At 40.9% G+C, this 15738-nt stretch overlaps 1 protein-coding gene across 8 annotated transcripts in view; it reads right to left on the bottom strand.

Annotated features, from left to right (window-relative positions):
- DEPDC5 (DEP domain containing 5, GATOR1 subcomplex subunit) overlaps positions 1–15738 on the bottom strand; it is a 121971-nt gene that overhangs the window by 73513 nt on the left and 32720 nt on the right. For all 8 annotated transcript variants that reach the window (XR_015767028.1, XM_088019710.1, XM_088019711.1 and 5 more), the window contains exons 13-19: positions 9919–10022; positions 9565–9639; positions 8067–8201; positions 7179–7240; positions 6980–7053; positions 2516–2585; positions 372–408 (exon numbers count right to left, since the gene is read on the bottom strand). Coding sequence is in view for 7 of the 8 variants with exons in the window: in XM_088019710.1 (XP_087875836.1) it covers positions 372–408; positions 2516–2585; positions 6980–7053; positions 7179–7240; positions 8067–8201; positions 9565–9639; positions 9919–10022 (557 nt within the window). In the remaining variant the exon portion in view is untranslated. The remainder of the gene's footprint in view (positions 1–371; positions 409–2515; positions 2586–6979; positions 7054–7178; positions 7241–8066; positions 8202–9564; positions 9640–9918; positions 10023–15738) is intronic.

Here is a 15738-nt window from a genome sequence, read left to right on the forward strand (position 1 = left end):
TCTCTCTCTCAAAATAAATAAATAAAACATCTTTAAAAAATAGTATAGCACTAAATAAAGGGAAGATTTTGGTGGTATTTCATTCTTCTGTGATCCCACTTAAAAAAGATCATCTTAATATGCAGTGCGGTTAGTACTTTAAAATTTTTTACCTAATCCCTACAACTGACCTATGGAAAAGAAAAACATTTGTCACCATTCATTTTGCAGTTGATGGGACAGAATATACAAAGTGGTTAAGGGACCTTCCAAAGGGAACTCAAGTCTCCCAACTTGGCTATGAACTGTTTATGTGACCTCACATAATCTTGTTGCCATGGCTTAGCTGACTCTTTCTAAAAGGGATGAAAGGAGGTCTCAAAAATACTCACATGTATCACGGCCATTTTTTGCTTTCTCAGAGGCAGGCTGTAAAATTAAATAGATAATCAATCACTCCCTCCTCTGCCAGAATAGAACTTCTCACAAGGCACAATATGTAGGTGGCTGCTCTCCAGGGAAGGGACCATGCCTTACCCCTCACTGTAACTGATGGAAAGGCAGGAGGGAACACTTGAGGCCCACCCACCTCAATGTCAGGCCCTATTAGGCCCACCTCACACCTTGGTCACCCTCAAAACTCTATCCAATGGGGACATACACCCCACCTTACAGGCAAGGATATTCAATTCTAGAGAGAAAAGGGGACTTGCTCAGAGTCACACTGTTGGAGGGTGGCAGAGCCAAAATCCAAGCCCAGCCCTTCATGCTCTTGGTCAGTCCACTGGCGTGTATGTCCTACCATGGCTAGCTTCTACCTGACCCCAAGCCCTGCATGCACACTTCCCCTTCACCACGGTACTCTCACAGGTCTGCCTACACCTCCAAGAGCTCAGCACTCAGTGGATCACCCAATTTGCTGAAATGGCATACAAAGGCAGAGAGAAAATGGAACGAGGTGCTTTTTTTTTTCCCCAAATAAATCTTTTTCAGGACCCTTTAAACTTTCATAACAATACTCATTCTTTCTTCTTTAAAATGATCATGTTGCAGGGGCGCCTGGGTGGCTCAGTCGGTTAGGCATCCACCTCTTGATTTCAGCTCAGGTCATGATCTCAGGGTCGTAAGATCAAGCTCCACATCAGGCTCTGCGCTTGGCAGGGAGTCTGCTGGAGATTCTCTCTGCCTCTGCCCCTCCTCCCTCACTCACACACATGTGTGTGCGCTCTCATTCTCTCTCAAATAAATACATAAATCTTAAAAAAAAAAAAAAGACAAAATGATCATGTTGCAGAGAAGTTCCCTCTGTGTCCCACTTTGCCCAGAAGGGTTGTGATAAAGGCATAAAAGGTTGTGATGAGAGGGGCAGGAGGTGCCCTTTCTGGGCAGAGTCCCTTCTCCGAGCACTTCACTACTTGACATGGTCTATTTCAGGAGGAGTCCTCACAGTGCTCAAAATTAACATTTTCCTTATTAGACAAGTAACATTAACTCCCCATCACCCCCAAAAAGGAAGAAATGTCCCTGATACTACTAACACAGCCACAATGGGACAGCTTTCAGAGTTCAGCTCTGCTAGAAACAGGCAGATGGGTGAGAGCACCCTCATATGCCACCTATATACCTAACAGTCTGCTTTTCTCTTCATCTTACATCAAATACACCCTTGAAGGTTCTTAAAACTGGCATTTTTATTGGCTGTGAATATATTCCATCAAGTGGGTATCTCATGGTTTATTTAGTCATTTCCCTATTATTTTTAACTTCTCACTATTATAAATAATACAGGACCAAGACATTCGCATTCACTATCTTCAGTTATTTCCTTAGACCACATGGCCAAAAATGGAATTATCTGATCAAGTGGCATGAACATTTGCACTGCTCTTGATACACATGGTTGAACTGCCTTTCATAAGTATGTGGTACACCAACCAGGTACTCGAGCACCAATTTCACCACTTTTTCCAGGACTTGGTATAATTATTTTGTTTTAAGCCTATTTGGTAAGCAGAGGCACATGGCTGGCTCAGTCCGTACAGCATGCAACTCTTAGATCTCAGGGTTGTAAGTTCAAGCCCCACGTTGGGTGTAGCAATTACTTAAAAATAAAATCTTTAAAAGATAAAATAAACCCATTTGGTGAGATAATCCAATTCTTGTTTGAATTTGCATCTCTTTAACTACTACTAAGATTTGATCTTTTCATATTTCCCCTTTGCTGCAATGCATGCCCACGTCTTTGTCCCCAAAGGTACCTGAGAGGTCCCAGTGTCTGAATAAACCAGTGACATCATAACAAGAATAATTCTTTCATTATTAAGGAACTACAAATAATTGTCATACTTTTCCCAAAGATATTTGTTACAGTCTGAGGGTCTGCCTTGTTACTGATGTATTTAATGTGGAAAATCATAAAGTTCTAAGACAAATATCTTAAACTTATTAATGACCATGGGGGGAGAAGGGCTTATCTTGGGACCAAAATAACCATGAGTGACAGTCCCTGAAGGTTCTGCGAGTTGGTGACACCTACCTTCTTTCCTGCCAGTTTTATTCGCGGGGTGAAACTGTTACAAAAGAGCTGGCTTTTGGACGTATAGAAACTGTGAAAGAAAAAAGGTCGTTAATCTAAGCCCCTTTCATTTTAGACTTGAAGACACAGTTAAAACCCCAGCCGTGGATTAGCTCTCTCATGACTGCCTATGTCTCAGGCTTCACTGATTCCCCCAATTCTAACTTGTTCTGTAGTTACTATAAACATTAAATATGGTTTTAATTACTGTTCTTTATTCTCCATAAACTACTTCACGCTAGGCCTGATTCCTAACTGGACAAGAATCCCCTCCTTGTGACAGGGATTAAATCTATTTATACCATGATACTTTTGCATCTTGATACTCAGCATGATGCTGGGCCCAAGGGTGGTCCTTAGCACTCATGGGTTGAATAGCATTTGGTAAGCAAGAATAACTGAGGTAAGGAAAGAAAAAAGTGGTCTCAAGAAAATCTGCCACAGGGGTGGCTCAGTCCATTGAGCATCTGACTCTTGATCTTAGCTCAGGTCTCAATCTCAGGGTTGTGAGTTCAAGCCCTGCACTGGGTTCCACACTGGCTATGGAGCCTACCTGAAGAGAAGAGAAGAGGAGAAGAAGAGAAGGGAAGGCACAAACCATCAAATTCCTACTCCTCTGAAAATCATACCTTAATGCAGTCATGTCAGGCACAAAGGAAAACTGGGAGACCCAAGCTGGCCCTGGGTATACTGAATGAATGAGTAAATAGAGGCTGTACAGCCTTTTCCATTTCTCAGACATGTCTCTCTGTTCTCTTTTATCTATAATTAACTTATGGGAAAAATGTTTTGAATACTAACCAATCCCCACCTTCCATCATAACTCTGATCACAGACAAAAAAAAAAAAAAAGGCAGTATCAATAGATAACCAGTGGACTGTAGGGCAATCCCAGTAACTAACACTTTATGTGCACAAGAACATAAGAATACTAACTGCAGTCAGACCCGGAGTCTAACCAGCCCCTGGCACTTGCCCCCCCGCCAAGTAGTACCAAGGCAAGTACTGGGTAGAGGATGCTGCTCTCTTTCCAGATATTAATGACAAAAGATCTGAGTGGAAGTGATGAATCACTAAATTCTATTCCTGAAACCAATATTACACTATATGTTAACTAGAATTTAAATAAAAATTTGAAAAAAATATAAATAAATAAAAAGATTTGTGTGGAAAAGTGGTATGAGCCAGAAGAATGGCCTTCTGTTAGATTTATCCACACGAAGTTGCTGTATTTGAAGGTCAAAACCAGTTTACTATCACAATTTCAAATGGTTAAACCAATAGCTTCAGCCTTGCCATGAACTTGCTGTTCAACCCTTGCAAGCCACTTTACCTCTCTGGAACTCGGGTTCCTCACCTATCCAGTGTGATTGGAGGGTCTGTATGATCTCTAAAACAAACTCCAGGGATAGTCTGTGATATCCCAGTTTTATAACTCATATATCTGCTATTAATTTACTTTTTGGATCAATTTTCATTACTAACCAAAAGTACTTTGAGAGTGGTAATTTTTCACTGAAGACAATTTGATTATGCTTCAGGTAAGCTCCCTGGCCTTGTGGGACACTTCTGAAGAGGCTCGTGGACAGGATGAGAACAATGGCCTCTATGAGCAGCCGTGCTTCCCAGGCTATGAGCCCCCTTTGCTCCTGTCCCTGCCTGGCTCAAGCAAACAAGGCTCACAGTGAGAAGTGAAAAGCAGGCCTCGGGCCATCCCAGCTCTCAGATTCTGAAGCCCCACCTGTGTGAATCTATTGTCCATCTTAAATGGCATCAGAGAGCCAATTTGGCATGAAAAATAAAGTGATGAATCAGGAAACCTTCAAGCTATCATTAATTAAAATTTGAGGAAATTACAGTGTTTAAATGTATATATTTTTGGGTGCAATGGCTACTCTGTCCTGTTAAAACTAAACAAAAAACCATGAAATATGGTGTATAATTAAACAGTAGCTGTTTTCTTATGGGCAAAAGAATCCGAATGTCTATTCAAAGATTACAAAGCCAAACCTAATTACAGGGCTGACAAAAAAGAAGATACATTGCTCTCTGGAATAAGTGAAAAAACAAAAAAGTTCAAAATACTATTTTACTTGAACCAAGTTTTTAGAATGGCAGTAACATAAACACAAGACGAGGAAGATTCTGAAGGCATCTTCTTGGGAAGCAGGCACTTTTTATTAAAGTGACCTCATCAAGCAATGCAATGACAACATACAAAACTGAGCATCACTGAACAGTTACACATACATGTACGTAACAGAATCACATGGATGACCAGCCAGAGAGTCTCTCACTGGGCTGAGAAAGAAGAGGCATACTCAGAACAGGATAATTACTGGGTGACCAGACCATCCTTACACAGCTGGCCAAACCACTATTCCTTCTTGATTCTTCGCCTATGAATGATTATAGCTGACTGGGTGCAACTACCATAACAAGGGCAACAAGGCCCATAACAAAGGTAAAGGAAAAACTACAAGGCCGGAATCAGCCTTTGTGATGAATTTTCAGGCTGGTCTCCAGCAAAGATTTGCAAATAAACAGAAGACAGAATTAAAGGTTCTGTTTAGCTTGGGGCACAGCCAAGCAGTCTTCTGCCCCTCGTGGAGTGCCAGCTTAAAACAGACAATCCAGAGAAGGGCAGAATGCTCTAGAAGCACTAAAGAGGAAGTGGCTATTGGCTCTCTAGGACAGCACAGGAAGAACTCACAGAAGAGAGATGTTGGGGCCAGGTTTTAGAGGATAAATAGGCATTTGCGAGGAAGAGGGCGGGTGGAGAGGCCCTCGAGGTGGAAAGGCCCAGAAGTAGGAGAAGTGTGCATCTGCTATGCAGGATAAAAGAGGGCAAGAGTGGGGGAGAAGGCCTCGAATGTCAAACACTTTAGTCTTCATCAAGCTGGTGTGAGGAATCAGAGAAAAAGAGCAACAGGACTTAGTTTTCATGAAATGACTTTGGCAACCAGGTAGAGCAGCGATTGACAGATGCTGGTCCCCAGACCCCTGGGGTTCCCTGGTGCAACATCCAGGCCTACTACATTAGGACACAGAGTACTTTTTCACTATTTTATATTTGGTTGCAAATAAGACTTTTACTTAAAAAAAAAAAAAAAAAAAGGAGGAAAGGGTGCCTGGTGCTTAAGAAAAAAAATTAGAAAGGAAAGAAGAAAACCACTGGTCCAAAGAACTGATCCTCAATGCGAGGGCCGGGGTGGTGGGGGGAGTGGGGAACAAGGGGGCATTCTGCCACCCAGGAGGCATGTGGCAACGCAACAGACATTTGATTTATTTTTATTTTGTTGTTTTTTAGTCTAAATGATTTCCCTCCTGTTTCCAATGGTTTCAACTGCATTTTCCATAAGCCTACAGGCATTTTTAAAAATCATAAAACATTAAAAAGAAGTAATAGCCCAAGGCTTTTCACTTTTGGCAGGTCTGAAGTTATCTAGTTCTCATAGAGAGTTTCCAGGAGGTTATGAGTTCTACCAGAAAATTTCAAAGAAACAGTTTAACTCTCTCCAGGTTTTTTGATAGGAAAATTCACTTAGCCACGGTTCTTGCAGACATTTTGTTTGGTCGTCACCCTGGGGCTGGGTGCTGTTGGCATCTGGTGGGTGGAGGTCGGGAATGCTGCTCAACATCCTACAATGCACAGGGCAGCCCCCCAACAACAAAGATGATCTGGCCCAAAATGTCAGTAGTGTCGAGGTTGAGAAACCCTGTTCTAAAGGATGGACTGAAGGAGAGAGATCAGAAATAGACACACTATTAAGATTATTGCACTTATTCAGGGCACCTGGGTGGCTCAGTCTGTTGAGCGTCTGCCTTTCGCTCAGGTCATGATCCCAGGGTCCTGGGATCGAGCCCCGCATCAGGCACCCTGCTCAGTGGGGAGCCTGCTTCTCCCTCTCCCACTCCCCCTGCTGTGCTCTCTCTGTCAAATAAATAAATAAAATCTTTAAAAAAAAATAAAAAGATGATTGCAGTTATTCAAAAAGATGAGGATGGGACAAGGCAGTGGCAATGACAGAGGCATAAGACACACCACACAGAGGCATGAGCCTCAATCAGCAGAAACACTGAGGCCTTGTCCCATGTGAAGAGGCATGGGGATTTTTCTACAAACAGAATGCCGGGCACAATGTTCGTCTGCTATGATCTGTGGGAGCTGGGAGTCATAGGAGCTGGGGCTAATAATAGAAATAAGTCCTTCAAATTTGCCTCTATTTTTTTCACTCTAGACTGTTCTTACGTTACTGCCACTGCTTTGCACGTACAGAAGCTCTAAGCAAATGTTGGAACTTTGGTTTCTGCATTTTCTTAACAAAAAGGTTTTATTGTAAGAACTTAACAGATGGGAAGAGAAAATGGCAAGGAAGTTATTTAAAACCCGTATCATCTACCACGAATCAAGGTCACACCCACCTGTGGTTTATCCAGTGAGGAATATTATAGTCATCACCCAGACGAGAATCACGAGGTGCACTTCGATTATGCAGCTAGAAGGGAAAAAGCCAGTGCACAGATCAGCTAGAAAACAAGGAACTTTCCTGTTCTGAAGTATTCTCAAGATCACCCTAGTACTAGGAACTGGCCTTTAGGAAGCAATCCAAAATTGAATCACCTTGAACAACGGGACAGCATGTAATGGTTGCTCCCCCATGCACACCAAGTCCACACCAATTCCTAAAAAAGAGAAGACAAAAAGAGTTTGGGGTGGGGGTGGAAAGAAGTAGAGATAAGTGTCCCAGTCTATTAACAGTACTATTGAACTGGGTCAGGGTATGAGGCAAAGCCGACTTCCCATCCTATGATTTATAACCTCATTTGCCTACATAGCAAAGAAGTAAATAGGCATTTTGTCTCTTTCCACTTTACCAGGTCCCATCACAGCCTGCAATTATTGAATGCTTGACAATTAGCCTTTGACTGCTTTGTAGATCATGATTTGTCAAAAAGACAACCCAAGCCTCCATGACTAAAGTTTCGAGGCCAGAAAGGAAAAGGAACCTTGTTATTTCAGGAAAAAAGCAAAACAATCCATATCATTTAATGGAGCTTCTTTATGGGCAATCAGGATTTACAGTCCACCTCCATCTTGTTGTTGAAGCACAAATTTAATGAGGCCAGGGGTACAAGGTGGGGAAGCATGGCACATCATGGAGGGAGGACCAGATCCGAAGAGCTGATAGTCCTCCCCAAGGCAGACTGATGGCACACTGGTTACTTGAAACAATCCCCCCAAAAAGAGTTCTCCAGTGTCATATATGTTCGTGAAATTCTGAGTACCATTAGCGATAGACATGATACACTAACATATTAAAACCTGCAATGAGAGAATCTGCCTAAACTGTGTATGACCCAGCATTTCCCAGACCAATTTGACCACGGAACTTTTTTTGTCCCCTAACATTATTCACATCTCCAGGACCTCTAGCCAGGGAGAGCTCAGAGTTCTAAGGGGAAGTCGGGCTATAAACACTCGGAGACAGCATAAACCAGGGAGGATTACCGTTATCTATCATCCGCTGCTTGGTCAAGATCATGAGTAGACGGTCCACTTCAAACACACCTACCCCAGGCGTGATCACCACAGACATCTGCCCAGTCCTGTCAAAGTTGCGGTTGATGTAGTGCTTGTCAAACACTTGAAAGAAAGCAAAAGTTCTCAAATGAAGAGGTTACAGCTTTTCAGAAACCAGCCACTGGCGGGCCTCTCTGTGCCCTCAGAGTATTTTGTCCATGTTTCTGTTGCAGCAACAGACACGTTCTGACCTGAATTCTAGTTAGTTGTGTGCACATCTGCCTCTCCGTCTACATTAAGAACTGCTTGAACACAAGACTATGTCACTGTTGCCTTTACTAACACCCCCTCATTGATGCCTAATACTTGCCTTGTGCAGCATTAAATGCTCAAGTTTCATGTCATTTAAATTTAAACAATCCATAAATGAGTCTGTATTGAAATTTACAAAAATCAAATATTAATTGAAGACAATATTTAAAAGAGTGGACTTTGTAAATCTGGCAAGTTAATTTTTATTTCTGTCCTATACAATCCTGATTTTAGAAAACCAAAGATATTCCAATATGACAAAAAGATTCACTAATTCAACACCCTGTGCTTCAGAATCCCCGGCACCTGGGTGTAGACACATGGGCAGGTTATATGCACAGTGAAGTGACCACACATCATCACTTCCACCGCTGGCAGTGCCAATGGATGCCTAACCGAAGCTGGGCCGATCAGACCCTGCTAGGAACACGGAATTCTGAACAGAGAGGAGAGAGCTGACAGAGCTGGGAGCTGAACACTGTTCTAGGAATACCTGCTTTTGCAGTTCCTGGAGCCACCTTGGTCCCCACCTTCTTCTGCATGATGTTCAAGCCTTTCCTGGTAGCCCCACCAGGTCCCTATATCCTGAGAGTAAATTTCCCTTTTTGTGTAAACCAATTCAGTACGTTTCTGTTATTTGCAAACAAAGCGTTATCACCTAACATATAAATGCAGGGACAAACCTTCGGAAGAAATCACACCACACTGTTAACAAGGTTCCCTCTTGGAAGGGAACTGACAGTAAAGGAAGGGGGGAGATCTTCATTTTTACTTGATATACCCTGATTATTAGAATTCTAGGAACAATGAGTTCTTTTTGTAATTAAAAAAAAATTTTTTTTAATTACCTAGAAGCAATTGAGGGATGGAGTAAAAAAATAGCAAGAACACAGTTTTAGTAAAACAGCCCAAGGAAGATTCCTTCTAGCTCTTTATTCTCAGGTTACCATGAGAAGCAGATGAGAACAGCAAGTTAATTCCCAAAAGTAGACCCAAAAGCTAAATGCTGGCCATTAAAACCATCCAATCAGAAGTTACTGCTTTCAATTAATCTTTGGGGTAGGTGGATGGAGAGATTATCAACTGGTCTGGGTATTTGGACATTAGTAAAAAGAAGTTCATAGCCATGTGCTAAACAAGATGCCAGCTCACCACGGCTAGTGTCCTTACTCACCATTGAATGACAGATTGATGGCCTCTAAGTAGTTTCCTTGTGCTGAGGTAGAATTGTCTCCTTGAGGAAAACCCTCTGAAGCAAAAGACATAAGAGAGGAAAAGTATCCCATGTAAGATGAACTCTAAAAGAACAAGTGGAAAGTGGCTCCACAGGCTCCACCCTGTAGTAGGGACATTATTGAATTCACTGCATACCTAATGAACAACTGGACCCAACTGGAAATAGGAACCTGACCAGAAGCAGAAACTAGGCCCAGCACTGGGAGGGAAGCAAGCATGAACCTCTTCATCTCCTAGCTCCCATCCTACATCTCCTTTCCCTGCTGCACCTCCTACCATATGAATGCAGTACCTGCCTGTTCCAGCCGCACCAACACTGGATACTGGATGAAGAGTTTTTTAATGGTCACAAGGAGTGACGTCCACTCTTCTCTCCTCTCATTCTGCACCACCACTCTGAAAGGAATATTATCATAAAATATTGAACAGCTATTACATACATCAGGTCCCTCACACGGTTTCGGAGGAAAGGAGAAGATGGGATTCCCGAGGTTAGGGTAACTTACCATATAATAATAAGTATTAAAGTCAAATGCACGTAATAAACATTAACAAAGAAAACTAATCACATCAATAGTCACAAAGATTGAAAACAAAAATAAAATATTTAAAAATTGCCTTGAGATTATATTAATGCCTAGCATTGAGTAGGAATATGAAATTTTCACACAATGAATTACAATTAGGTGGTATATAAAAAGCCTAAAAGAAAACATGTATGTTTTACATACATATTTAATAAACACGTCTAGGTCAGGGAACTAGATTAGTAGATAGGGATGGGTTGGCAGGGAGCCTTGCTGGCTTGCTCGGTGGAGCATGAGACTCTTGATCTAGGGTTGTGAGTTTGAGCCTCATGCTGGGTGTAGAGATTACTTAAAAATAAATCTTTAAAAACAAAAATAAAAATGGGGCACCTGGCTGGCTCAGGGTTGTAAATTGGAGCCCCACTTTGGGTGTGGAGATTACTTAAAAATAAAAAAATTTTTTTTAAGATTTTATTTATTGGAGTGCCTGGGTGGCTCGCTCAGTCATTAAGCGTCTGCCTTCGGCTCAGGTCATGATCCCAGGCTTCTGTGATCGAGCCCCGCATCCCGCATCCTGCTCAGCAGGAAGCCTGCTTCTCCCTCTCCCACTCCCCCTGCTTGTGTTCCCTCTCTCGCTGTGTCTCTGTCAAATAAATAAATAAAATCTTATTTATTTATTTGACAGAGAAAGGGAGCTTGAGCAGGGGCAGGGGAGAGGAATAAGCAGGCCCCCTGCTCAGCAGGGAGCTTGATGAAGGGCTCAATCCCAGGACCCTGAGATCATGACCTGAGCTGAAGGCAGAGGCTTAACGGACTGAGCCACCCAGGTGCCCCTTAAAAATAAAATCTTAAAAAAAAAAAGAAGGGATGGGTGGGAATCTGTTTACTGTAGACCTTCTGAACCTTACAGTTTTTGAACCATGTGAATGTATTACAAAAAATATTTGCACTAATCTAGTAATGTTAATGCTAGGAACATATCCTAAAGAAATACACAGTGGGGGGCGCTGCTTCTCCCTCTCCCCGCCCCTGCACATGTTCTTTCGATATCTCTCTCTCTCTCAAATAAATAAATAAAATCTTTTTAAGAAAGAAAGAAACACACACACACACAGGGGGCGCCTGGGTGGCAGAGTCAGTTAAGTGTCTGACTCTTGGTTTCAGCTCAGGTAGTCTCATCGCTGAGTGTGTGTAAGACTCTCTCTCCCTCTTCCCGTGCCCTTACCACCCCCACCCCCGCTCTCTCCCTCTCTCTAAAATAAATAAATAAATCTTAAAAAGAAAAGAAAAGAAACACACAGGATCCAGAATAGCCAACCCAATATTGAAGGAGAAGAACAAAGTTGGAGGACTAACATCATCCAACTTCAAGAAGCTACAGTAATCAAGGCAGTGTGGCATTGGTGAAAGTGTAGACAAATAGATTAATGGAACAGAATAGAGGACCCAGAAATAGAATCCCCAAAATATATCAACAGATCTTTGACAAAGAAGCAAAGATAACACAATGGAACAAAGATATTCTTTTCAACAAACAGTGCTGGAACAAATGGACATCCACAGGCAAAAAAAAAAAAAAAAAGAAGCTAGACACAGACTTTACACTCTTCATAAAAATTAACTAAAAAATATGGTTTGATTCTGGGTTTTGGCAGAAAAATTTTTAAAACCCAACTCAAGGGGCGCCTGGGTGGCTCAGTCATTAGGTGTCTGCCTTCGGCTCGGGTCATGATCCCGGGGTCCTGGGATCCAGCTCTGCGTTGGGCTCCCTGCTCCACGAGAGGCCTGCTTCTCCTTCTCCCACCCCCCCTGCTTGTGTTCCCTCTCTCACTGTGTCTCTCTCTCTGTCAAATAAATAAATAAAATATTTAAAAAAAAAACAACTCAAAAGATCATAGACCTAAATATAAAATGAAAAACTATAAAACTCCTAAAAAATAACATAGCACAAAACCTAGATGACCCTGGATAGGATGATAACTTTTTAGATTCAACACCAAAGCCACATCCATGAAAGAAAAAAATTGATAAGCTAGACCTTATTAAAATTTAAAAACTTCTGCTCTGGAAAAGACAATGTCAAGAGAATGAGAAGACAAGCCACAGACTAGAAGAAAATGTTGGCAAAAGACACATTTGATAAAGGACTGTCAACCAAAATACACAAAGAACCCTTAAAACTCAACAATAAGAAAACAAACAATCCAATTTAAAAATGGGCAGAACACCTAAACAGACACCTCATCAAAGAAGATACACACATGACAAATAAGCATATGAAAAGATGCTCCACATCACATCATATGGGGACATGCAAATTAAAACAACAATAAGGGACCACTATATATCTATTAGAATGGTCGAAACCCAGAACACTGACAACACCAAATGTTGGTGAGGATGTGAAGCAATAGAAACTTTCATTCATTGCTGGTGGGAATGCAAAATAATGCAGCCACTTTGGAAGACAGTTTGGTGGTTTCTTACAATACTAAACATACTGCTATCATATGATCTAGCAATCATACTCCTTGGTATGCGCCCAAAGGAGTTGAAAACTTAGGTCCACACCAAAAACTACACATGGATGTTTATAAAAGCCTTATTTATAATTGCCAAAACTTGAAAGCAACCAAGATGTCCTTCAGCAGATGAATGGATAAACAAAACTGTATATCCAGACAACAGAATACTATTGAGTGCAAAAAAGAAACGAGCTATTGAGCCATGACAAGACATGAAGGAACTTTAAATGCATATTACTAAGCTAAAGAAGCCAACCTGAAAAGGTTACATACTATATGGTTCCAACTACATGACTTTCTGGAAAAGGGAAAACTATACGGACTCTAAAAAGATCAGTGGTTGCCAGGGGTTAAGGGTTTGGGGAAAGGGATGAGTAAGTAGAACACTGAGGATTTTCAGGGCAGTGAAAATACTCTGTAAGATACTATAATGATGGAGACATGTCATAAATATTTGTCCAAGCCCACAGAGTGTAAAATACCAAGAGCGAGTCCTAAGATAAACTATGGATTTTCAGTGATTACGGTGTATCTGTATAGGTTCATTAGTTGTAACGAAGGCATCACTCTGGTAAAGGATGTTGATAATGATGAGAAGGGCATTATGAAGGTGTTGGTAGAGAGGGTGTATGGGAAATCCCTGTACCTTCTCTCAATTTTGCTAGGAACCCAAAACTGCTCTAAAAAAATTAAAGTCTTAAAAAAAAAGCAAGAAAGATTTAGGAACGCATAACTATATATCTGTCTATTACAGCAGACAGAGATCAATTTAAAAAATTAGAAAAAGACTGGGGCGCCTGGGTGGCGCAGTCGATTAAGCGTCCAACTCCTGGTCTCGGCTCAGGTCGTGATCTCAGGGTCAAGAGATCGAGCCCCACATTGGGCCGTGTGCTCAGCACAGAGTCTGCTTGAGATTCTCTCTCCCTCTACCCCTCCTGCTTGTTCTCTAAGAAATGAATCTTTTTTAAAAAATTAGAAAAAGATTAAATATCTAACAATAAAGAATTAAATTATGATAAAATTTTAGGGTGCCTGGGTGGCTCAGTTGGTTAAGCGACTGCCTTCAGCTCAGGTCATGATCCTGGAGTCCCGGGATCGAGTCCCACATTGGGCTCCCTGCTCAGTGGGGAGTCTGCTTCTCCCTCTGACCCTCTTCCCTCTCATGCTCTCTATCTCTCATTCTCTCTCTCTCAAATAAATAAATAAAATCTTAAGAAAAATAATAAATTATAAAATTTTAGACAACAAAATATTATATAGCTATTAAAAATGACATGATCCTCTTTGATAACCGTTTAATATGAGTAATGGGTATATGAAGGTTCACAATGCTATTCTCATCCAAGTATATTTGATTTTATTAAAAACAAAGCAAGCTAAGAAAATCATTCAATTTAAAGGGGCTAAACAAGGGCACCTGGCTGGCTCAGTCGGTGGTGCATGCAACTCTTGATCTCAGGGTTGTAGGTTTAAGTCCCACATTAGGTGTAGAGATTACTTAAAAAATAAAAAAAATAAATCTTAATAAAATGGGCCAAACAGAAAAAGATCCAGAGAAACATACCACAGTATTAAAAGTACTTCCCTTTGGATTGCAAAGTCAGACCCGGGATAAGACAAAAAACAAAAAAGATGAAAAAATTAGCTAAGAAGATGAATATACAATTCACAAAAGAGGAAATACAAAGGCCAATAAGCATAAGAAAACATTCACTCTTGGTAATAAAAGAAATGACTATTAAGACTCAGTGAGATAACTTTTCTTCCACTCTAACTGGGAACAAGTCAAAAAAAAGAAAGAAGATAGTATTCAGTGTTGGCAAGGACAGAGAAATAACATGACTACTGGGAAAATGGGATTTTTTTTACTTCAATGGTTTTGCAAGGCAATTTGGCTACACAAATGAAAAGCCTTAACAGATCTAGAATATCTTTGACCCAATAACTCCACTTCTGGGAACTTATCCTAAGTTTATGCTTAAGGTTATGCTAAGTTTTAAGGTTATACCGAAGGTTATAAGGTTATGCTAAGGTTATAACTAAGGTAGTGCTTAAAGACTGTAAGACCATTCACTGGTAGAACTTTTGACAATAGTGAAAAGTTGAAAATCACTTCAGTGTTCAATAATAGTTAGCAAACAAATGAAATATCTGCATAGCAATAAAAATGATGCTATGGAAACAGAGTATTTGATAGGGAGCGCCATTTGTGATGGAGTAAGTGGAAAATGCTGGTTTAAAACATCATGTAAAAAAAGCATGGGAGTCTGACCATATCTCTGTGAAAACTACTTTTGGTCTCTAGAAACAGAGAATAGGGTTCGATGCACCCAAGTGATGATGACTGCATCTGGGGAGTGGAACTAAGGGTGTTTTTTATTGTATTACCCTGTACTTAACTGTATTTTGTGATTTTCCTAAAATAAATCTGTATTATTTTTTTTTGAAGATTTTATTTATTTGACAGAGAGAGACACACCAAGAGAAGGAACACAAGCAGGGGGAGTGGGAGAGGGAGAAGCAGACTCCCTGTGGAGCAGGGAGCCCGATGCGGGGCTCAATCCCAGAAGTCTGGGATCATGACCCGAGCCAAAGGCAGACACTTAAAGACTGAGCCACCCAGGTGCCCCCTGTATTATTTTTAAGAAAAACACAACCAAAGCTTTTGATCTAAAAAATGTTGGGGTTGACTTTTTAATGATGTGAGGAAATTTTTAATATATTAATGATATAGTCCTATACATAGGTAAATCTACATTTGTAACTCATTCATGCTTTCTACGATCTGTTTTAATATGTCCATAATTATACTCAAATGAATACATACTCATTCATATTCGTTATGTAGAAATAACTTCATATATTCTTAAGCCAAAAGAGGTTCTCAGGTTCCAGGAATCAGGGGAGCCTGCTGGCTCAATCGGAAGAGCATGCAACTCTTGATCTAAGGGTCGTGAGTTCAAGCGCCACACTGCATGTAGAGATTACTTAAAAATAAAATCTTAAAAAAAAATGTAAAATAAAAAGATTCCAGGAATCCACTGAAGAGGTATGAAGAAT

The sequence above is a fragment of the Eumetopias jubatus genome, unplaced genomic scaffold, assembly GCF_037043125.1.
Source record: "Eumetopias jubatus isolate StellerSeaLion01/CBP00866 unplaced genomic scaffold, mEumJub1_p1.0 scaffold_16, whole genome shotgun sequence".
Classification (NCBI taxonomy): Eukaryota; Metazoa; Chordata; class Mammalia; order Carnivora; family Otariidae; genus Eumetopias; species Eumetopias jubatus.